Here is a 25,800-nt window from a genome sequence, read left to right as displayed (position 1 = left end):
ATGGATGACTATGAGCTGTGCATTATACTTTATGGATGACTATGGGCTGTGCATTATACTTTATGGATGACTGGGCTGTGCATTATACTTTATGGATGACTGTGGGCTGTGCATTATACTTTATGGATGACTATGGGCTGTGCATTATACTTTATGGATGACTGTGGACTGTGCATTATTCTTTATGGATGACTTTAGGCTGAGCATTATACTTTATGGATGACTATGAGCTGTGCATTATACTTTATGGATGACTATGGGCTGTGCATTATACTTTATGGAGGACTATGGGCTGTGCATTATACTTTATGGAGGACTATGGGCTGTGCATTATACTTTACTTTATGGATGACTATGGGCTGTGCATTATACTTTATGGATGACTGTGGGCTGTGCATTATACTTTATGGATGACTATGGGCTGTGCATTATACTTTATGGAGGACTATGGGCTGTGCATTATACTTTATGGAGGACTATGGGCTGTGCATTATACTTTACTTTATGGATGACTATGGGCTGTGCATTATACTTTATGAAGAAATAAGGACTGTGCATTCAATTTTGTGGAGCACTATGGGCTGTGCATTATACTTTATGGATGACTATGGGCTGTGCATTATACTTTATGGATGACTATGGGCTGTGCATTATACTTTATGGATGACTCTAAGATGCATTATGTTATATGGAAGACTATGGGCTGTGCATTATACTTTATGGATGACTATGGGCTGTGCATTATACTTTATGGATGACTCTAAGATGCATTATGTTATATGGAAGACTATGGGCTGTGCATTATACTTTATGGATGACTATGGGCTGTGCATTATACTTTATGGAGGACTATGGGCTGTGCATTATACTTTATGGAGGACTATGGGCTGTGCATTATACTTTACTTTATGGATGACTATGGGCTGTGCATTATACTTTATGGATGACTGTGGGCTGTGCATTATACTTTATAGATGACTATGGGCTGTGCATTATACTTTATGGAGGACTATGGGCTGTGCATTATACTTTACTTTATGGATGACTATGGGCTGTGCATTATACTTTATGGATGACTGTGGGCTGTGCATTACACTTTATGGATAACTATCGGCTGTGCATTATACTTTATGGAGGACTATGGGCTGTGCATTATACTTTATGGAGGACTATGGGCTGTGCATTATACTTTATGGATGACTATGGGCTGTGCATTATACTTTATGGAGGACTATGGGCTGTGCATTATACTTTACTTTATGGATGACTATAGGCTGTGCATTATACTTTATGGATGACTGTGGGCTGTGCATTACACTTTATGGATAACTATCGGCTGTGCATTATACTTTATGGATGACTATGGGCTGTGCATTATACTTTATGGAGGACTATGGGCTGTGCATTATACTTTATGGAGGACTATGGGCTGTGCATTATACTTTACTTTATGGATGACTATGGGCTGTGCATTATACTTTATGGAGAAATAAGGACTGTGCATTCAATTTTGTGGAGCACTATGGGCTGTGCATTATACTTTATGGATGACTATGGGCTGTGCATTATACTTTATGGATGACTATGGGCTGTGCATTATACTTTATGGAGGACTATGGGCTGTGCATTATACTTTATGGAGGACTATGGGCTGTGCATTATACTTTACTTTATGGATGACTATGGGCTGTGCATTATACTTTATGGAGAAATAAGGACTGTGCATTCAATTTTGTGGAGCACTATGGGCTGTGCATTATACTTTATGGATGACTATGGGCTGTGCATTATACTTTATGGATGACTATGGGCTGTGCATTATACTTTATGGATGACTCTAAGATGCATTATGTTATATGGAAGACTATGGGCTGTGCATTATACTTTATGGATGACTATGGGCTGTGCATTATACTTTATGGATGACTCTAAGATGCATTATGTTATATGGAAGACTATGGGCTGTGCATTATACTTTATGGATGACTATGGGCTGTGCATTATACTTTATGGAGGACTATAGGCTGTGCATTATACTTTATGGATGACTATGGGCTGTGCATTATACTTTATGGAGGACTATGGGCTGTGCATTATACTTTATGGAGGACTATGGGCTGTGCATTATACTTTACTTTATGGATGACTATGGGCTGTGCATTATACTTTATGGAGAAATAAGGACTGTGCATTCAATTTTGTGGAGCACTATGGGCTGTGCATTATACTTTATGGATGACTATGGGCTGTGCATTATACTTTATGGATGACTCTAAGATGCATTATGTTATATGGAAGACTATGGGCTGTGCATTATACTTTATGGATGACTATGGGCTGTGCATTATACTTTATGGATGACTCTAAGATGCATTATGTTATATGGAAGACTATGGGCTGTGCATTATACTTTATGGATGACTATGGGCTGTGCATTATACTTTATGGATGACTCTAAGATGCATTATGTTATATGGAAGACTATGGGCTGTGCATTATACTTTATGGATGACTATGGGCTGTGCATTATACTTTATGGATGACTATAAGATGCATTATGTTATATGGAAGACTATGGGCTGTGCATTATACTTTATGGATGACTATGGGCTGTGCATTATACTTTATGGATTAGGCTAGGTTCACATTGCATTACGGCAATCCGTTTAGCGCTAGCGGATTGCGCTAACGCAATGTCTTTTTCGGGGCCACGTTTAGGGGTCGCGTTAACGTCCCCGCTAGTGCAGATCCCCGATCTGCCACAGCGGGGAACGGACCTCGGGCGCGCCGCGGACACTGCAAGCAGGGTCTGAGGCGCGTCACAAAAGAACGGCACATCGCTAGCGTGTGCCGAAACTGGCACGCGCTAGCGATGCGCTACAGGCGAAATTTACATTGCTGTCAATGGGTGCGCTAACGGACCCATTGCACGGCGTTAATTGCGACATTTTCGCCGTGCAACGCTGTCCGTTAGCGATCACCCAATAACGCAATGTGAACCTAGCCTTACTGTGGGCTGTGCATTATACTTTATGGATGACTATGGGCTGTGCATTATACTTTATGGATGACTGTGGGCTGTGCATTATACTTTATGGATGACTATGGGCTGTGCATTATACTTTATGGATGACTATGAGCTGTGCATTATACTTTATGGATGACTATGGGCTGTGCATTATACTTTATGGATGACTGGGCTGTGCATTATACTTTATGGATGACTGTGGGCTGTGCATTATACTTTATGGATGACTATGGGCTGTGCATTATACTTTATGGATGACTGTGGACTGTGCATTATTCTTTATGGATGACTTTAGGCTGAGCATTATACTTTATGGATGACTATGAGCTGTGCATTATACTTTATGGATGACTATAGGCTGTGCATTATATTTTATGGATGACTGTGGGCTGTGCATTATACTTTATGGATGACTATAGGCTGTGCATTATACTTTATGGATGACTATAGGCTGTGCATTATACTTTATGGATGACTATGGGCTGTGCATTATACTTTATGGATGACTATGGGCTGTGCATTATACTTTATGGATGACTATAGGCTGTGCATTATACTTTATGGATGACTGTGGGCTGTGCATTATACTTTATGGATGACTATGGGCTGTGCATTATACTTTATGGATGACTATGAGCTGTGCATTATACTTTATGGATGACTATGGGCTGTGCATTATACTTTATGGAGGACTATGGGCTGTGCATTATACTTTATGGAGGACTATGGGCTGTGCATTATACTTTATGGATGACTATGGGGTGCATTATACTTTATGGATGACTGTGGGCTGTGCATTATACTTTATGGATGACTGTGGGCTGTGCATTATACTTTATGGATGACTATAGGCTGTGCATTATACTTTATGGATGACTATGGGCTGTGCATTATACTTTATGGATGACTATGGGCTGTGCATTATACTTTATGGATGACTATGGGCTGTGCATTATACTTTATGGATGACTATAGGCTGTGCATTATACTTTATGGATGACTATGGGCTGTGCATTATACTTTATGGATGACTATGGGCTGTGCATTATACTTTATGGATGACTATGGGCTGTGCATTATACTTTATGGATGACTATAGGCTGTGCATTATACTTTATGGATGACTGTGGGCTGTGCATTATACTTTATGGATGACTATGGGCTGTGCATTATACTTTATGGATGACTATGAGCTGTGCATTATACTTTATGGATGACTATGGGCTGTGCATTATACTTTATGGAGGACTATGGGCTGTGCATTATACTTTATGGAGGACTATGGGCTGTGCATTATACTTTATGGATGACTATGGGGTGCATTATACTTTATGGATGACTGTGGGCTGTGCATTATACTTTATGGATGACTATAGGCTGTGCATTATACTTTATGGATGACTATGGGCTGTGCATTATTCTTTATGGAGGACTATGGGCTGTTCATTAAACTTTATGGAGGACTATGGGCTGTGCATTATGCATTATACTTTATGGATGACTCTAGGTGCATTATGTTATATGAAAGACTATGGACTGTGCGTTATACTTTATGGAGGACTACGGGCTCTGTATTATACTAATATGGATAACTAAGGACTGTGAATTATACTATATGAAGGATGTTGGCTGTGTATTATTCTAATATGGAGGTGCATTATACTATATGGAGGACTATGCAGTATACTCTATGGAGCACTATGGGCTGTGTATTATACTATATGAAGCATATGGGTTGTGTATAATACCAATATGGGTAACTGTGCTGTACATTATACTATATGAAGGATATCGGCTGTGTATTGTACTATCATGAGGATTATGGGCTGTGTGTTATACTATATGGAGGACTGTAGGGAGTGCATAATACTTCAGCTATGGGGTCCCATGACTTCTATGTATGCCCCCGGTATGAAGTATAATAGTTTATTTTGCTATACATTAATGAACTGCAGCAGAAAGGGGGCTATGTATACACCAGGATGGAGGGGCCCACCAGTCTCTAATCATGCCACTGCTGATGAGACTATGATCACCACGGACTAACCATAGGCTGTTTCCAGACCTGATCTTTTCCCGTCTTGCTGTGAGCACTGTGGCAGATCTCTGTGTGATCCCCCTGTCTCTGTAGTGATCAGTGTGTGACCTGCTCTCTGCAGTGACTGCTGGCTCCAGCTGTCTGCTCCACGCCAGGATTTCTCTCCCTCCCCCATACACTCGGTGCAGGCTCCTTAGCTGGATGATGATGATGATGGTGATGGTCAGGATGCCACACTGAAGTCTGGGCTTCTCCCTGGGCGAGCTGCAGCCCCCGGCCGGCCTCCTTCCCACCATGGCTGCTGGCATTGCAGAGCAGGCAGGAGCCCCCCGCACCAGCGCTGCCCGCGGAGGCATGGAGTAGTGGGCACTGCAGCAGCCTGACCCCAGCAGCGCCCGCAGGGTGTAGACCGGGCGCCCACAGTGCTCCTCCAGGACTGCATGCACGGGGCACTCGGCAGTGACTGGCACTTTTTTCTTTCCCGAGTGTCCTGTGTAACAGTATGAAGGATCCCTCATGTATGAGCACTGGTCATGCGAGCATGGCAGTGTATGGCACAATGGACCCTCTGGAGTTTGATGTGAGCCCAGTGAAACGCTTGAAAACTCAGTATCCTTTCCCCTATCTCTTCGCAGAGGAGACCTATCAAAAACTGGCCAGCGAGACCCTGGAGGAGCTGGACTGGTGCTTGGACCAGCTGGAAACCTTACAAACCAGGCACTCTGTCAGTGAGATGGCCTCCAACAAGGTAAGACCACCTCTATAGATCCATGGGGTTGGGGGGCTGCAGATGCTTCCTACTCTTTGCTATGTCAAGTGATATGTGCAGTGCTCTTGTGGTGCAAGGGTTAAGCATGCTGAGCATTGTGGAGACAGTCAGCAGTGGGGCTGTGTGCATGGTAGAGACAGTCAGCAGTGGGGCTGTGTGCATTGTGGAGACAGTCAGCAGTGGGGCTGTGTGCATTGTGGAGACAGTCAGCAGTAGGGCTGTGTGCATGGTAGAGACAGTCAGCAGTAGGGCTGTGTGCATTGTGGAGACAGTCAGCAGTGGGGCTGTGTGCATTGTGGAGACAGTCAGCAGTAGGGCTGTGTGCATGGTAGAGACAGTCAGCAGTAGGGCTGTGTGCATTGTGGAGACAGTCAGCAGTGGGGCTGTGTGCATGGTAGAGACAGTCAGCGGTAGGGCTGTGTGCATGGTAGAGACAGTCAGCAGTGGGGCTGTGTGCATGGTAGAGACAGTCAGCAGTAGGGCTGTGTGCATTGTAGAGACAGTCAGCAGTAGGGCTGTGTGCATTGTAGAGACAGTCAGCAGTAGGGCTGTGTGCATGGTAGAGACAGTCAGCAGTAGGGCTGTGTGCATTGTGGAGACAGTCAGCAGTGGGGCTGTGTGCATGGTAGAGACAGTCAGCAGTAGGGCTGTGTGCATGGTAGAGACAGTCAGCAGTAGGGCTTGTGCATGGTAGAGACAGTCAGCAGTAGGGCTGTGTGCATTGTGGAGACAGTCAGCAGTGGGGCTGTGTGCATGGTAGAGACAGTCAGCAGTAGGGCTGTGTGCATGGTAGAGACAGTCAGCAGTAGGGCTGTGTGCATTGTAGAGACAGTCAGCAGTAGGGCTGTGTGCATGGTAGAGACAGTCAGCAGTAGGGCTGTGTGCATTGTAGAGACAGTCAGCAGTGGGGCTGTGTGCATTGTGGAGACAGCAGTAGGGCTGTGTGCATTGTGGAGACAGTCAGCAGTGGGGCTGTGTGCATGGTAGAGACAGTCAGCAGTGGGGCTGTGTGCATGGTAGAGACAGTCAGCAGTAGGGCTGTGTGCATTGTAGAGACAGTCAGCAGTAGGGCTGTATGCATTGTGGAGACAGTCAGCAGTGGGGCTGTGTGCATGGTAGAGACAGTCAGCAGTGGGGCTGTGTGCATTGTGGAGACAGTCAGCAGTGGGGCTGTGTGCATGGTAGAGACAGTCAGCAGTGGGGCTGTGTGCATTGTGGAGACAGTCAGCAGTGGGGCTGTGTGCATGGTAGAGACAGGCAGCAGTAGGGCTGTGTGCATGGTAGAGACAGTCAGCAGTAGGGCTGTGTGCATTGTGGAGACAGTCAGCAGTGGGGCTGTGTGCATGGTAGAGACAGTCAGCAGTAGGGCTGTGTGCATTGTAGAGACAGTCAGCAGTAGGGCTGTGTGCATGGTAGAGACAGTCAGCAGTAGGGCTGTGTGCATTGTAGAGACAGTCAGCAGTGGGGCTGTGTGCATTGTGGAGACAGCAGTAGGGCTGTGTGCATTGTGGAGACAGTCAGCAGTGGGGCTGTGTGCATGGTAGAGACAGTCAGCAGTGGGGCTGTGTGCATGGTAGAGACAGTCAGCAGTAGGGCTGTGTGCATTGTAGAGACAGTCAGCAGTAGGGCTGTGTGCATTGTGGAGACAGTCAGCAGTGGGGCTGTGTGCATGGTAGAGACAGTCAGCAGTGGGGCTGTGTGCATTGTGGAGACAGTCAGCAGTGGGGCTGTGTGCATGGTAGAGACAGTCAGCAGTGGGGCTGTGTGCATTGTGGAGACAGTCAGCAGTGGGGCTGTGTGCATGGTAGAGACAGTCAGCAGTAGGGCTGTGTGCATTGTAGAGACAGTCAGCAGTGGGGCTGTGTGCATTGTGGAGACAGTCAGCAGTGGGGCTGTGTGCATGGTAGAGACAGTCAGCAGTGGGGCTGTGTGCATTGTGGAGACAGTCAGCAGTGGGGCTGTGTGCATGGTAGAGACAGTCAGCAGTGGGGCTGTGTGCATTGTGGAGACAGTCAGCAGTGGGGCTGTGTGCATGGTAGAGACAGTCAGCAGTGGGGTTGTGTGCATGGTAGAGAAAGTCAGCAGTGGGGCTGTGTGCATTGTAGAGACAGTCAGCAGTGGGGCTGTGTGCATTGTAGAGACAGTCAGCAGTGGGGCTGTGTGCATTGTGGAGACAGTCAGCAGTGGGGCTGTGTGCATTGTGGAGACAGTCAGCAGTGGGGCTGTGTGCATTGTAGAGTCAGTCAGCAGTGGGGCTGTGTGCATTGTAGAGACAGTCAGCAGTGGGGCTGTGTGCATTGCAGCCTTGCATTCCGGGACAGCTGTGAAGGGTTAATAGTCTCCTTGTAGGTTGTTGACAGAGGTTAAATGCTCCTTGTTGTGACATTTGATGGAAGTTGGGCTGCAGGCAGATTTCAGAGCCAAACTCCCTGTATTCTTCTATTGCTCATGTGCCGTGGATTCTGTGATCTACTGTTTATTGCAGTGTAAACTATATTTTCATACAAACTTTGTACTTCATAAGAGCAGAAAGTTTTTATAAATGAAATTGTGCCAGCATTTCCCCATTGCACTATTCCTGGCAACATCTCTGAAAATCATGCTGGGTTCCTGTGACTCGGCCGCTGGTTCTTCTGGGCCCCAGTCCTGTATGTTTACCATGAAGAATATGGATGCTCCTTTTTAGGATAGTTGACCAGCAGCATGGGAAGGATGTGACTTGCTGTGTACGGCTTTGCCCCACCAGTCTGACCATCTGTAGGGCTTCACCTTTATAGCCATATGCATTTTATATTATTGTATCTCTCATGCCATGAATGCCTAGGATCCAGAAAAATATCTGTGGTATATGGATTGGCATCGATTGTGGGATTCCTCGATACATTTAGCAAAATTCGGAGGATGGACTATATTGATACAATTATATAGCAAGTGTTGTGCATGGTTCTATATATTGATCGGATAAAATCTAAATATTACATTTGAAGCTTTGTTTATTTTTTAATCCGCCTGTTTCAATGTGTAAATTTGCCGTGATGAAGGGTTAAATGAACAGGTGGTCCTCCTCAGCCCCCTTTTTCCCCAGGGCCAGTAGTGATATAAATCCCTGACATGTTTATACCACCACTTGAACTAATTTACATTCAGGGAAAGTAAACTTGCTTGCAGCAGAGCGGTGCTCCTATGTGTCCCAGTGGCTGGTGACATATTAATATACATATATGTAGGATTAGTCACTGCAATATGATGTCTTATCTGGGGTAAAACAGCTACCGCTTTGCCCAAACTCTGTGAGTTCTCACAATGCACAAACAAATGAGACACTAACCTCTGCTCCATCAACAATTCATCAAATAAACATATCTCTGCAAACTGCGGAGTGTATTTCAAATATAGAAGTTTTTTGGAACAGTTTTAACGTCTCTAATAATATCTTTACACCGCAAGTATCAGGAGGACTCGCAATCACTTATTAAAGAAAAAAAAATAGAGTTTTATTGAATTGTCTTATTTAGCAATCTTTTTTTTGGAATGGGAACTGTTGCAGTTTGCTTGCCAATTGCTAGTTTGTTTTGGTTGGTACATTGTATACATTGTATTGTCATTGTGGAACAGTCCTGATCTAAGCTGATTAGCGCTCACCTCCCATTATAGCATTCAGGCCTGCTGGTAATTGCAGTGACAACTACATCATTAACAATATGGTTCTTCTTTTGTTTTGTTTACATTTGTTTCTGTCTATTAGTAAATAGAAATGTATCTATCATACGTCTATAGTCTATCATGTCTGCGCTGTGCACCAGGTGTATATTGTGGTGTACATGCAATAATTTTATTTTTATTCCATATAAGCACCTGTACAGAATTATCGGATTATAGTCTGATATTTGCTATCATCGTCATCTGATAAAACTGCTCGCATTATCTTACCACGATCATGCAATCCCAAAGAGTTAAAGGATATTTTCAGCTCTCCTGCACACACATATATATTTTTTTCTTTCTGAGAAATGTCACCGTGTAACGCCGTTCCGCACTCTTGGGAGGCCTTTATTTTCCCCTTTGCTGATATTTACATTGTTTATGTGCTCAGTGTGCATTCATAAAGGATAAATCAACATTTCTGCCAGTGTTCTGAAAACATGTTCTGTTCCTTGACTGTTGAGATGTTTGGTCACCTCGATGTTCCTGGTCGTGAAAAGCTTTATTTGTTGAAAGACGGAGCTCCCTTGTTAGTTCTGATGTGAAGGTCACTTGCCATGAAGTCACACCCTCTATTACATCAGTAAATTAATATTACAGTCACACTCTTCGCCGAGCGTCCGTGCTTCTGATGAGTGTCCGTGTTCCTATCTCAAGGCCGCGCATTCGTACGTGAATTCGGTGGTGTAGGCTAGGAAGGATCCTTTATTATTGTAGAATTTCATTGTTGCTGCCATGGTGGTTAGGAGGAGCTGCCACATTGTAGATTTCTTTAGATGTCCTATAATAATCTGTATATTAAGGCCTTGCTCCACTTCCAGTTGATCTGTCTACTCATGCAGGAACAACATCTGTGCTGCAGTTTTACCTGTATCCATAGGTGAAAAACTTTAAATTTCTAAATGGAAAATTAGTGCAACTCTTTTATTGTTGGACATTACATTTGCTAAGAGCTATTCCTAAAACTGGCAGGTGCACATAGTTATTCCTTAGATCCACCACGTAGGAGATACAATAATAGCAATTCATGGGACATTGCTAAACACATGAAATCAGTATATGTGCATGTATCCATACATACAGATATAGTTACTTATTTCATCTCTAGTATCCTAGTCATCCTACTCAATCATCAGGATTAAATAGTTAATTAGTGGAGATGTGCTTTTAATTTTAAGGTGTCCTTCTGAGGGAGTAAAACCTTTAGAATATGGTTCCATATGGCGGCAGCACGTGGAGAGCCCACGGCTCTGCTGTGTGCTTGAGGTCTAAAGCCAGGACACGCAGACAGTCTCTCCGGCAGATCCATCCTAGCAAAAATGAATTCACATTTGTAATACTGTAAAAAGTAGTTAATGTTTGATTTAAAAAAAAAAACAAAGATGTAAAAACCATCTCGGTAATTCATTTCAGATATCTCTTCAGGCATCGATCCTCCTTAACCCTTATACTGTATAAACCTAGGATTATTATCACTATAATACTAATTTTTATTTATATAGCGCCAACGTATTCCGCAGCACTTCACTACTTTTATTAAACGGTTACACTGGTCTCTGAGGTGGGAAGGAAATCCAGCATCGTAATACACAGTTGGACACACAGACTAACTTGAAGCTTCTGGGACCGAATGCGAAATTTGAAGCTGGACCTCCATATTTCATGTTTTACTGGGTGGGACTTCTACTTTTGTGTCCCCCTGTTTGGACACAGCTTTTGGATTTAGTATAGGATGTTCTTTATGGAATCTGAAGTACTATAAAAGTTTAGGAGTTCACCCATGTCACCGTTTTGATCATCACTGCACTTATATTGGCCGATCGCGGCTGTTAAACATTTGCCGTTCAGTAGCCTGTTTATTTAGGTAGACTGCTCTTCAATACGCCTATCGTTAATATCATTGCTCTCGACAGCACGTTACCTGTTTACACAGAACTATGGGCTACTGAGAACGATAACTACTAAATGAGTTTAAAATTAATTTCACCTGACAAACAAATGTTTTATTCGTTCATCTGGTAAATGGCGCCTTATCTAAACAGGCTGATAATTGGCGAAATTAGTGTTTCTAGGCATGATCCTTCCCAATTAAAGGCTAGTGTAAGTGCACCCACACTCTTCTGCTGTGTCCTCGATTAATTTCAAGCATTTTACAGATCATAAGTAAACCTCTAAATGATCACCTGCATTTCCCTACATATTTTTGAAGTCTGCTTCTACCTTATTTGACTAGAGTTTGACAGTGGTGCAAACCAATTCCACCCTAATAATCCTTCTTCTTCTTTGGACAATGGGGCTGATTTACTAAAACAGTCTGTACAAACTCAGACTAGACAATCTAAACATTTATCAAACGCTTTACACCTCCTATTATAACAATTTTTGGGTGCATGTAATCTGAATATAGGCCACACGATTCTCCACTCACTTTCCGAAAAGTGTGTGTTTATTTTTTTTTTTGCAAAGCCATCACTGGGGAATGTTGCCTTACACTTTTACCATTTAACATTTACCTTTCACCAGTTTTAGCATATCAGACTGGCCCATCAAGGAATAGTTTTTGCAGAACTGAATAAAACATAGTTTTTATTTTTTTAATTTCTCATCAAGCGGGAGCAGAGCTGTGCGTCGTTACAAACACCTCTTGCAGCTCTCATCTCATGGCAGTCAGTTTGGGGAGAGGGGAGTAGAGCAGATAGTGCTGTGAGAGGAGAGCTGCAAGAGGTGTCTGTAATGACACACAGCTCTGCTCTACTCTCCTCCCCCCACACTGACTGCTGGGTTTGACATTTTCTTGAGTTGTGTTTTTTTTCCCGTGCATGACTGCTCCTGCTTATGATTGATCGACGTCATGGGAAAAAGTAACTGCCCCTAAAGAATAATCCCTGCTAATGCCCCATTAAACTTAGTGGAAATTGGAATTTAAACTTTGTTTGCTAATATTTCCACTATGAAGAATGTAAATTAAAACATAATTATTATTCAGCAGCTCTGCAGCTACTATTCCATGATATGGTCAGTTTAAAGGGAATCTGTCACCCCAAAATCGTATATGAGCTGCGACCACCGGCATCAGGGGCTTATATACAACATTCTGGAATGCTGTAGATAAGCCCCCAATCTAACCTGAAAGATGAGAAAAAGAGGTTAGATTATACTCACCCAGGGGCAGTCCTGCTGCGGTCTGGTCCGATGGGCGTTGCGGTCCGGTGTGGGGCCTCCCATCTTCATTCGATGACGTCCTCTTCTTGTGGTCTTGCCGCGGCTACGGCGCAAGCGTACTTTGCTCTGTTGCCTCTCTGACCTTTCTCGGACCTGCGCACTGCACTACTTTGCTGTGCCCTCAACAGGGCAGACAGAGTACGCCTGCGCCAGAGCCGTGGCAAGAAGAGGACGTCATCGTATGAAGATAGGGGGCGCCGGACCGCGACGCCCATCGGACCCGGACCGCAGCGGGACCGCCCTTGGGTGAGTATAATTTAACCTTTATTTCTCATCTTTCAGGATACATCAAGGGCTTTTCTACAGCATTACAGAATGCTGTAGATAAGCCCCTGATGCCGGTGGCCGCAGCTCATATACGACTTTGGGGGTGACAGATTCCCTTTATCGTGCTCAAAATAGTGAAATGTCCTCAATGGACTGCCTGTTTAATGCACAGATATCCCTCCAGAGTCCTAGAGCAAAGATATTATTTACTGAATTGGGGACACCCCATCAGCTGAGTATTGTACAGATAATCCCTTTAATTAAAAGTTAATTTTGAGTGAAATTAGGCCATTATATAAGTACACTGTTGGTAAATGCACTTATGAGCTGAGGGCAATAGAGAAGTTCAGTATTGGCCTTTTATTTCTTTTACCAGCCCTGCCAGACAGTAACATCATAGGTTGTTGCAAGCGGGTTACTTAGCGACATCTCCAATGCAAAATGTCAACAGTGACCATTTTATATTGTACAACATCTGCAGCATCACAGATCCGTGTCCTGTTCTGCTGGGGACGTCGGAAAATCGTTAACATCCACCGATAATTAGTGATACAGTGTAATCTTGTATTAGTGTCTGGTTCATATGAGGCCTATAGAAGACCATGCATTTGTGGGACGCGAGTGACTAAATCTTTTGTCGTAAACGTTGTCAATGTTTTCTGTAGTTTTTGGAAGATTAATATTTTCTCAATTTAGAATTTAAAGAGTTACCATTGTTTTTAATTTTTATTTCAGAAATCAATAGTACAAATGAAAATAAGTAACTTTGTAATATATTTTATCAGATAAATCTGCTTCATTCTCCCCGAACTGATCTTTCACTCCCAGTTCATAGGTAAAACCTGCAGTCAGCGAAGACACATTTTCCCATTACGGAGATAGGAGATATGGAGGGAGAGGAGCTGGAGGCCGACACTGACATTCTACAAGTTCTCCTGAAAAGACAGTTACAGTCCTCCATAGAACTTAATGAGCACCAACTGCTATCTCTATACTGAGAATGTCTGTATTTACAGAAGACACATTTTACCTGTGAATTGAGAATTTGGGGAATGATTCAGTCCAGAAGGAAAAAAAGCAGAATTCTCTGATATGATCTGTTAAAAAGTCTCTTATTTCATGTGTACTATTGATTCATTAAATAAAACTGGAGATTCCAGTTTCAGCAAATAAATTATATATATATATATACAGGGTGGTCCAAAAGTAGGTGGACAGTATGTGTAATAGGGTTATGAAGGGGGAGATTTATCAAACATGGTTTTTGGGGTTCAAAGTTCTCACCACACATCAAGTTTCTTGGGGGGGGTCTAGTTTCCAAAGTAGGGTCACTTGTGGGGTGTTTCTATTGTTTAGGTACATCAGGGGCTTTGCAAATTCAACATGACGCCCGCAGACCATTCCATCAAAGTCTGCATTCCAAAACGTCACTACTTCCCTTCCAAGCTCTGCCATGCGCCCAAACAGTGGTTTACCCCCACATATGGGGTATCGGAGTACTCAGGACAAACTGGACAACAACTTTTGGGGTCCACTTTCTCCTTTTACCCTTGGGAAAATAAAAAAATAGTTGCTAAAAGATCATTTTTGTGACTGAAAAGTTAAATGTTCATTTTTCTCTTCCATGTTGCTTCTGCTGCTGTGATACACCTGAAGGGTTAATAAACTTCTTGAATGTGGTTTTGAGCATCTTAAGGGGTGCAGTTTTTTTTTAGAATGGTGTCACTTTTGGGTATTTTCAGCCATATAGACCCCTCAAACTGACTTCAAATGTGAGGTGGTCCCTAAAAAAAATGGTTTTGTAAATTTTGTTGTAAAAATGAGAAATCTCTGGTCAACTTTTAACCCTTATAACTTCCTAGCAAAAAAAATGCAGTTTCCAAAATTGTGCTGATGTAAAGTAGACGTGTGGGAAATGTTATTTATTAACTATTTTGGTATCAAATCCTCTCTATTTTCAAGTTCTCTCTCTTGCTTATATTGTATTTTGGAGGAACCCACAGTGTTTATTTCTAGTGGTAAACAAATCTGTCCTGGTCATGTGATAAGATTCTGAGGAAGGAGCACAAATAGCAAGAAAGCAGTACCACTTTTCATTTTCCAAAGAATAACATTTATATGACGATACCAGAATCCTTTCCCCAGTAATGGAAAATGTGGGAACATGTATGAAACTAAGTTTAGGTGTAAACAGTAATAGCAACCAACCAAATTCAAAGGTTAGAACTTGGCACAAACAGTGGTGTTGCCCATAGCAACCAAATTCAAACTGTACAAATAAAATAAACAGTTCTGTTGCTCGTAGCAACCATGTTTTGATCATGACCTTCTTTTTCTTCTGTGAACATTACATTACATTGTGAAATATAGCGTGTGATAGTCCAGAAAGTATAATCACTCGTGTCCAGCACAAAACTGAAATATAATCTGAAAGAGAGATTTTGTAGTTACTATATTTTGTGCTTTCTTCCTTAAAATGTATTATTATATATTTTTTTCATCTATTAGTTTAAATACAGCCGCACTTCCCCGGTCTTTGTTGATAAGGCGGTGACATCATGTCGATATCATGTGACCACTGCAGCCAATCGCTGAGCTTTAGTGGTCTAGTTCCGTCTCCTCAGCATCACCTCTGAGCCCAGTGATTGGCTACAGCGGTTACATGATGTTGATGTGACATTACTTCTGCAGCCACCTCAACAAAGACCTGAGGCAGCGGTATCTGACATGGGGCACATTCGCCCTATATTTTCCTCCCCTAGTTTTGTTGCTGTGTGTCCTTGGAGCACCTTGAAACATAATGTTAGAGCATATGTTTCCTGTAAACGGTGGTTTGATTCCTTTGGATTGATATCTGGCCAACTTAGCTTTTACTTTTTTTTTTTTACTTTACCTTGATGGCGTGTGGTGACTCTGAGTCATGAAAACAGCTTGTCTGCTCCCACCATGGACAGGATACAGACAGCTGTGATCGCCACACATCGCTGCCGCCTTATTGGCATCTTCAGTTGGCATGTTAGAAAATTGCTGACAAAACTATCCCTTACTACAATATAATAAACGGTGTCGCTCAAGGTGGAGCCTCACTATGCTCAATAGCAACAAGGATATATAGCTCGTTGATTACAGTTTGGCTCAACTATATTGTTTGTTTTTTTTTCTTTTATTGTTGCATTTGTTGGTTTTTGGGATACATTTTTTGTCTTGGCATTATACTGTAAGTTTATAAAAGCTTTCCTTAAGGACCCATGCATGGCAAAGCAAACCAGTAGCAAATCTGTAGGACAGACTCTCAATGGTTCTGTATTACCGACCAGTAGAAACTTTATTATCTATCCATCCATCCGTCTCCATCCATATCCATCCATCTGTCTCCATCCATCCGACTCCATCCTTCCATCTCCATCCTTCCATCTCCATCCTTCCATCTCCATCCTTCCATCTCCATCCTTCCATCTCCATCCATCCATCTCCATCCTTCCATCTCCATCCTTCCATCTCCATCCTTCCATCTCCATCCTTCCATCTCCATCCATCTCCATGTATCCATCTCCATCCTTCCATCTCCATCCATATCCATCCATCCGTCTCCATCCATCCATCTCCATCCATCTACATATATCCATCCTTCCATCTCCATCTGTCTCCATCCATCTCCATCCATCCATCTCCATCCATCCATTTCCATCCATTCGTCTCCATCCATCCATCTCCATCCATCCATCTCCATCCATCCATCTCCGTCCATCTCCATCCATCTCCGTCCTTCCATCTCCATCCATCCGTCTCCATCCATCTCCATCCATATCCATCCATCCATCCGTCTCCATCCATCCGTCTCCATCCATCCATCTCCATCTATCCATCTCCATCCTTCCATCTCCATCCTTCCATCTCCATCCTTCCATCTCCATCCTTCCATCTCCATCCATCCATCTCCATCCTTCCATCTCCATCCTTCCATCTCCATCCATCCATCTCCATCTATCCATCTCCATCCTTCCATCTCCATCCATCCATATCATCCATCTCCATCCTTCCATCTCCATCCATCCATATCCATCCATCCATGTTGATTCATCTCCATCCTTCCATCTCCATCCATATCCATCCATCTCCATCCATAATTATCCATCCATCCATCCATCATATAGCAAGTACTTAAAGGATATAGACAATTTTGGAAATATTGTTTTGCATTATATCAATGTATTTTGGGCAAAAAATATATTTTTTTAACATTGGGTTAAAAATCACCCCACTTGGCTTTTACAGGTTTTTTTTGTTTCCCTGCACATTTCTGGCTGCAGAATGAGTTATCTGAGAATCTGTCAGTGAGCTCGCTCATGTGGGAGACGTGTGTAACTAATCTATGTGTCATTTTTAGGAACTCATTTAGTGCTGGTTTATGACCATAAACCACCTCAAACTTGAGCTAAACTTTAATGTGGTCATAAATCAGCTGAGAGCTGCTCAGAGAAAAGAAACAAAACAAAACACTGATAAAAGCGCTACAAATTCCCTTTCACTAGGTGCTCACTGACCATCAGAGAACTCATTTTGCAGCCATCGATGTGCAGGGAAAAAAAGATTGTGAAAAAGCCAAATGGTGCCAAATTTTTACTGAAACGCAACAGACTTTTTTTTTTTTTTTTTTAGCTCAAATCAAGGCACTTAAATGATAACAAAAAAAAATGATTCTGTTTTTCATTTTTCTCACTGACTAATGTGAAAGTCACCTCTGATTTTGCCAAAGTTGCCATTGATGGTATATTTCCCTCTGTAGGGGCCACTACTTGGTAGATGTAGTTATTACTTGCACCTATTCTGCAAAAGTAAAACTCACTTTACTTTTAGAAACTTTCTGCTCGGGCTACCAAAATTGGAGCTCCTTTCTTAAATCTTGTGTTTGTGGGTGTGATATGTATGGGCTGTGCACATGTTCGACTTGTCCATGGAAAAATCTGCAATGCGAGTCTATGGGTCCGTGAAAAACATTGGACTGCACTCGGATGACATTAGAGTGCAGTCTGATTTTCAATAACACAATGGAGATTTTTTTTTTCTCCACGTTCGAGAAATAAATCAAGACACTCGGACCACACTGTGATCAAATTCTGATCAGAATAATCGTCCGTTTTTCTCGTACGTGAGAAAATCTGACATCTGAATGAGCCCTTAAAGGACCACCGCTTGAACAAAAATCCACTAGTGCTCAGTATTTGGACTGTTCTTAAAATCCACTGTACTTGGAGGAGCAGAAATATGACATAATAGCTTCTGGCGGACAGTAATTCTCGAACGTGTTGGTTACATAAACATTTGGATGTAGCGCCTGGCTCCGCTGCAAACTGTCACAATCTGCTTATTAGGCGTAATAGAAAAATATCACAGTTTAGAACATGTTACAAGTGTTTGCCGATAGCCAAGTTGTTATTTTTTTTTCCTTGAATCATCGGAGTAACATTAGAACGTGTGATGTCCCAGAATTCCCTTCGCCAAGGAAAACTCAAATGTCCACAACAGAATGAACGCACAATATACAGATTCCCATGTGTGTTTACCGTGTCAAAGAAATACCACAGCTGATTTCTTATGGGACACTTGCATAATAATCCACCATGCTGGTAATTATAGAGGAACAGAACCATTCAAATGAAGCTTTGCTCTTACTTTATGTAAACTTTATTATATATGTATATATTTATTTAGTAAATATTTATAAATAAAAAGATACAAATATAATTTTGCATAAAAGAGTAAAAAATACAATAAAAAAACTCAGTTTGATATAGAAATGTAAATAAAAGTACATTAAAATGATTTTGTTACATTTTTCCTGTATAATTTGTATATAAATTCCTTTTTTTTAGTCTCTGTTTGCTGTATTGGATCCTTCTAGAGCATGTTCATGTGATGCATTCAGATTGCTTTTCAAAATCGTAGTAAAATGGACAAGTTTTTGCCGCACTTTCTTAAAAAAAAAACATGACAGCCCTCAACAAAGTCCGCATCATGTGAACATAACCTTATTGCTTGTAGATGTCGTCATTCTTGGCCGGTGATGACATGATGATAGAGGTGGACAATGATTTAGAAAACAGAGATTTGCTGACTCTGCTCTTAACAAACCCTGCACCAGGGTTGCCAACTTGTTTTGGACAGTTTATCAAAAAATCATGGACAGATAATATTTTTTATGGACACATTGGAAAGCCATAGTAAATCATTAGGATTATGAGTGATACGTGTCTACAGCCCATAATTCTGATATGAAGACATCAGCTGCAGTCGCTGTAATCTGTAAAATGTAAAGTATCTGTAGAAGTTTCTTCTGCTTCAAAAAAATCACAGAGGCCTTGCATTTTTTTTTTACTAACAGGGCAAAAAGGTGTCTTATTTTTAGGGCTGTGGAGTCTGAGTCGAGCAGTCACAGTTGGTGTCCATTTTCATGGAGTCTGTATAAAATGTACCGACTCTGACTCCTAACATATATCATAAATTGGGTACAATTGTTCAATGCAGGATGTGCTGAAAATGTTTTCCTAAGAATTTGGGAAAGTTTTGAAATGTCCTGTAAATGTCTGTTCTGTCCCTGATCTAAGGATCTTGGCGTTGAGTTGAGATTAATCTGTGCTGCACTTTATGTACATGCTCAGTAGTGAGGCAGTGCTGCACTTTTTATGTACATGCTCAGTAGAGAGCCAGTGCAGCACTTTATGTACATACTTAGTAGTGAGGCAGTGCTCCACTTTATGTACATGCTCAGTAGTGAAGCAGTGCTGCACTTTATGTACATGCTCAGTAGAGAGCCAGTGCTCCACTTTATGTACATGCTCAGTAGTGAGGCAGTGCTGCACTTTATGTACATGCTCAGTAGTGAGGCAGGGCTGCACTTTATGTACATGTTCAGTAGTGAGGCAGGGCTGCACTTTATGTACATGTTCAGTAGTGAGGCAGGGCTGCACTTTATGTACATGCTCCATAGTGAGGCAGGGCTGCACTTTATGTACATGTTCAGTAGCGAGGCAGGGCTGCACTTTATGTACATGCGCAGTAGTGAGCCAGTGCTGCACTTTATGTACATGCTCAGTGAGGCAGTGCTGCACCTTATGTACATGTTCAGTAGTGAGGCAAGGCTGCACTTTATGTACATGCTCAGTGAGGCAGTCCTGCACTTTATGTACATGCTCAGTAGTGAGGCAGTGCTGCACTTTATGTACATGCTCAGTGAGGCAGTGCTGCACTTTATGTACATGTTCAGTAGTGAGGCAAGGCTGCACTTTATGTACATGCTCAGTAGTGAGGCAGTGCTGCACTTTATGTACATGCTCAGTAGTGAGGCAGGGCTGCACTTTATGTACATGTTCAGTAGTGAGGCAGGGCTGCACTTTATGTACATGCTCTGTAGTGAGGCAGGGCGGCACTATGTACATGCTCAGTAGTGAGGCAGGGCTGCCTATTATGTACATGCTCAGTAGCGAGGCAGTGCTGCTCTTTATGTACATGCTCAGTAGTGAGGCAGGGCTGTGCTTTATGTACATGCTCAGTAGCGAGGCAGGGCTGCACATTATGTACATGCTCAGTAGTGAGGCAGTGCTGCACTTTATGTACATGCTCAGTAGTGAGGCAGTGCTGCCTTTTATGTACATGCTCAGTAGTGAGGCAGTGCTGCCCTTTATGTACATGCTCAGTAGTGAGGCAGTGCTGCCTTTTATGTACATGCTCAGTAGTGAGGCAGGGCTGCACTTTACATACATGCTCAGTATTGTGTTGTAACAACACAAAAAAAAATAGAGAAAAAAAGACAATTTTGACATAATTTCACACAAAACCCCAAAAATGGGCCGGTCAAAATCGTTGGCACCTTTCCCCAAAAAAAATTGTGGTTAAACAAATTTGTTTCAAGCATGTAATGCTCGTTCAGACTCACCTGTGGCAAGTAACAGATGTGGGGAATATGAGAATCACACCTGAAACCAGATAAAAAGGGAAGTTGACTGAATCTTTGCATTTTGTGTCTATTTGTGCCACACTAAGCATGGAGAACAGAAAGAGGAGAAGAGAACGGTCTGAGGATTGAGAACCAAAATATCAACAATCTCAATGTTACAAGTCCATCTCCAGAGACCTTGTTCCTTTGTCCACAGTGACGTAATTTACAACCCATGGTCGTTAGATCTGCCACGTGTAAATATAACTGTAAAGGGATTGTCTCGTTAATAACATTTATCACCTATCCACAGGGTAAGCTATGAATGTCTGACTGCTGAGACGTTAAGATGCATTTATACCATCTCCGATCCGATGCTAGCATGCTCAGCGATTGTTTAACAGCCTTTTCAGAAAAGCCGACCACACTCATGCACACATAGAATATCATTGTTCTTGGCAGCACTCTCATGTTTACACAGGACGATGTGCTGCTGAGAATGATGATTTTTAAGCTAGCTTAAGGTACCTTCACACGAAGCGACGCTGCAGCGATAGCGACAACGATGCCGATCGCTGCAGCGTCGCTGTTTGGTCGCTGGAGAGCTGTCACACAGACCGCTCTCCAGCGACCAACGATGCCGAGGTCCCCGGGTAACCAGGGTAAACATCGGGTTGCTAAGCGCAGGGCCGCGCTTAGTAACCCGATGTTTACCCTGGTTACCAGCGTAAAAGTAAAAATAACAAACAGTACATACTCACCTGCGCGTCCCCCGGCGTCCGCTTCCTGTACTGTGTGAGCGCCGGCCCTAACAGCAGAGCGGTGACGTCACCGCTGTGCTTTTGCTGTCACTTTAGGGCCGGCGCTCAGTCAGTGCAGGAAGCGGACGGCAGGGGACGCGCAGGTGAGTATGTACTGTTTGTTTTTTTTACTTTTACGCTGGTAACCAGGGTAAACATCGGGTTACTAAGCGCGGCCCTGCGCTTAGTAACCCGATATTTACCCTGGTTACCAGCGTAAAACATCGCTGGTATCGTTGCTTTTGGTGTCAAACCTGACGATACACGGCGATCGGACGACCAAATAAAGTTCTGAACTTTCACCAACGACCAGCGACATCACAGCAGGATCCTGATCGCTGCTGCGTGTCAAACTAAACGATATCGCTAGCCAGGACGCTGCAACATCACGGATCGTTGTCGTTCTCGTTGTAAAGTCGTTTCGTGTGAAGGTACCTTTAAAAATAACTGCATCAAACTAACAACAGGCGTTTTGTTCATTATTCTGGTGATTGGCAGCCTGTTTAGACTGTCTAATTATTGGGAAATGAGTGTTCCTGGGAAGCCAATGATCAGGTGAGACTCCTGTACTGGACACATGATGCGACAGTGGTCACAGATCCCCACTTTTATCAGTTGGTTGTGGGGGGCCCTGCAGGCAGACGGCCAATGATCACACATTTATAACCTATCCTGTGTATAAATGAATGACATCGTATATGAGACAACCCCTTTAAGTCAATCAAAAAGAAAAGGTGAGGTGGAAGGAAGTCGAGACGACAAAGAACACGATTCCAAAGGAAGCTCTATTTTTGATGTACATTGCTTGTGTTGGCAGTAAATATATTTCTCATTTTTTAATCATTTATTGCTACCTGGAAACCATCAACAAGGAGGCAGCTGCTGCTAAAATATCTAATTATTGCTGTATTTTATATTTCAATCATGACTTACGTGTATATTCAGGGAAGCATGGTTCATTAAAAAGATAACTGCTGACTTTTTATTAATACCTGACTCACGAATCTATAAATACTTAGAGGTTATCTGGGACTACAATGCCGATGGATACAGGACATCACTACAGATTGGTGGGAAACCTACCGCCAGTTAATTGATGGGGCCTTAATGGGGGGACATGACAACTTTGGCTGCGGCACAGTTCACTTTGCCAAAAGTGACTGTGCTACTACTAAATTGCAGTACGGCAGTGGTGTCACATTGTGACCTCAAGGGCTGAATTAGTCTCCGTTCACCTGCATTACACTGAGATGTAGCAATGGCACATAGCAATTTTTGCCTATGTGACCGTGTGTCATGGCCAAAGTCATCAAAGCCTCAGCCTAATTGTTTACCAGGCACAGCGCCCCTCCTGTGTTACTGGCTGTGCCTGGTATTGCAACTCGATCCCATTCACTTGATGGATAGGCCATCAATATTGCTGTCCTGGATAACTGACTTATATCTAGAGGTAATATATAGTAGAACAAGGCCACACTTCACGGATTTTGACTGTACAGCCAAGTCCTAGTCAGAGATTGAGCTCTTAGGTGGTGGAGAGCAGAATGGTTTGGGAATTGAGCCAGGTCTATGGTTGCCAAACCAAACATGTAAATCCCAACGCGTAGTTAAGAAATGGAAATGTTTCATGGATTTATGGGATGTATGCAATTTTAATAATCCAAATACACTTAATTATACTGGGTGTTCTAATAATGTAGCAGGTTTTGAAGCAACACCATAAAATATATACCTATTAGTGGGATCTGCAATTTCATCATTATCAGACGCTCTAAGAATCTGATTCTGACCCAAGCGGGGCACTAAGGACAGCCCTATATGATCCCGTGGAGATTGTAGTACCCGTGACTGCCATTGGCATGGGCAAGCATGGATTCTGCTGGCAGTAACATCTAGTGGTTTCAGCAGTCAGGCACTGGTTTCCTCATTTATGACATGGCCTCCAGGCGGAGAATGAGTAGAGATGGGGCCACATGTGTGCTGCTTTCTCAATGGGAGTTATGGAAACAGATGAGCAAGTGGGGTTTATTCATGAACACAAGTGTCCCAAACTGACCAATCCTATTGTACGTATGTACTTAGTGATGAGGGAATATACTCGTTACTCGAGATTTCTCGAGCATGCTCGGGTGTCCTCTGAGTATTTTTTAGTGCTCGGAGATTTAGTTTTTCTTGCCGCAGCTGAAAGATTTACATCTGTTAGCCAGGATAAGTACATGTGGGGGTTGCCTGGTTGTTAGGGAACCCCCACATGTACTTATGCTGGCTAACGGATGTAAATCATTCAGCTGTGGTGAGGAGAACTAAATCTCTGAGCACTAAAAAATACTCAGAGGACCCCGGAGCATGCTCGAGAAATCTCGAGTAACGAGTATATTCGCTCATCGCTAAACTTAATGTATCACAGATTAAAATAGTAAACTAGATGAACGCCCTGCATTGCATGGCCATAGTTTGGATCGGGGTTGTACAAATCCCAGATATGTGGCCAATCGCCTGCTTTAGGCTCATCCAATACCAGTATATTTATATGGAGGTATAGGGGAGAATGTGGTGTTTAAGGGAAGAGTTATATGGACGCACAGACAGATGTATAAAGAGGCTTTCATGGAGTCTTGTGTGCCGCCATACAGGAAGGCCTATGGCATTGCGATGTTCTAGACGGCTAACTCCCGTATGTCCAATGATCTGTAACTGTATGTGCCTCTTCCACTGATGGATGACCCCAACTCATTCTTGTGACAGTGATCTAGCCTGACAAAGATGGATAAACTGATCTCATTATAAAAGTAATATTTGGGACAGTCCCTTTAATTATGAGCTTAGTTGGCACCGTTGTCTGTGCGCCTGGTTTCCAGCACAGTAAGTTATATTTCTAAATATGATTGTTTTAGGCCCCAAGTGGAAGGTTATTACCTAAGTCATGGCCTATTAGAGTACTGATACTTATCACTAGAAACTGTGGTAAACTGGAAGTTTGAAAGACATGAAACATTGCAAGATCTTGTGGCAAGTCATGTATTATTATTATTTATGGTAGAAGTGGAAATCCGATCGTCTCTAGTTCATTTGATGATGATGTGTTTTGAAATCATTTTGCCATTGTCATAAAGTAAATAAACTTTGCACACACTCACTTGTGTTTCTGTACACCAATCTGTACAATCCTCCATACACCTTAGATGGCTGACGGCCTGATGATGGTTTAGCCGATTGTCCAGCTGGCAACTATCTCGGTCGTTTCTCCGATGCTTAGCGCTTCTTTGTTCTCCAGGAGACAGCTGCCGCCAGACATCTCTGGTGGTGGCTTACTTCGGGAAGAACAAAAGAATAAGTGGTCCAAACTAAGGCATGCAGGACCTTTGTCTTCCCCTACAGTCATCTGTTACACACTAGACCGTCGGTTGAAAACGTCAATATCTGCAGATTCGGCCAACATTAATCTATTGTGTATCGAGGTCTTAAAGCATAGGGTGGCTTGAAGGTGAAGCCAGGAGCATATTGTTGTTTGCAGCACCCGGTGCAAGGCGCGTTCTAAATGAGCAATGGTGCCTTCTTAAAGCAAATAATGCCCCGCTGAGTGCCCCCTTTGGAAAGTATTAATGCTTCCTTTAGTTTAAGTATTTGTTCCATTCTCTTCTTTTCGGCATAAAAAACAGGCTGGCACAGGTGTCGCCAGGAAGCTGATGTATTGTAGGCCATAGACACCCAGCAGGCTACAGGCTCCCTGATCTATCACACCATCCATCTGTATTGGCGTCATGTTGATGGCGATACATTTCGTAGTGGTGTCCACCTAGAGATCTGGGGCACCTGGCCAGAAGGATGAGGCTTGTTGCACTGTCATGAAGCTTCAGCTCTAGCAACACCACAGCTGTTTTCTTTTTATTTATCTCTTTTTCAATTTTGCACCCTTAAAAATGTTGCCCCTTTTCTTGTCACAACATCACGTGGGGCGCCAGCCTGAGGCTCTGATCATACAGACTTTCGTTAGAAAATTTAACCTGGACCTGGACAATGGCGTTACACCACCACAATCCC

The 25,800-nt window shown here is 42.9% G+C and overlaps 1 protein-coding gene across 7 annotated transcripts in view; it reads left to right on the top strand.

Annotated features, from left to right (window-relative positions):
- PDE4D (phosphodiesterase 4D) overlaps positions 1–25,800 on the top strand; it is a 1,072,650-nt gene that overhangs the window by 991,230 nt on the left and 55,620 nt on the right. For all 7 annotated transcript variants that reach the window (XM_077285781.1, XM_077285789.1, XM_077285817.1 and 4 more), the window contains exon 6: positions 5,702–5,814. In XM_077285781.1, coding sequence (XP_077141896.1) covers positions 5,702–5,814 — 113 coding nt within the window. The remainder of the gene's footprint in view (positions 1–5,701; positions 5,815–25,800) is intronic.

Source organism: Ranitomeya variabilis, chromosome 1 (genome assembly GCF_051348905.1).
Source record: "Ranitomeya variabilis isolate aRanVar5 chromosome 1, aRanVar5.hap1, whole genome shotgun sequence".
NCBI lineage: Eukaryota > Metazoa > Chordata > Amphibia > Anura > Dendrobatidae > Ranitomeya > Ranitomeya variabilis.
The sequence above is the reverse complement of the archived record's forward strand: the minus strand, read 5'-3'. Positions and strand labels throughout refer to the sequence as shown.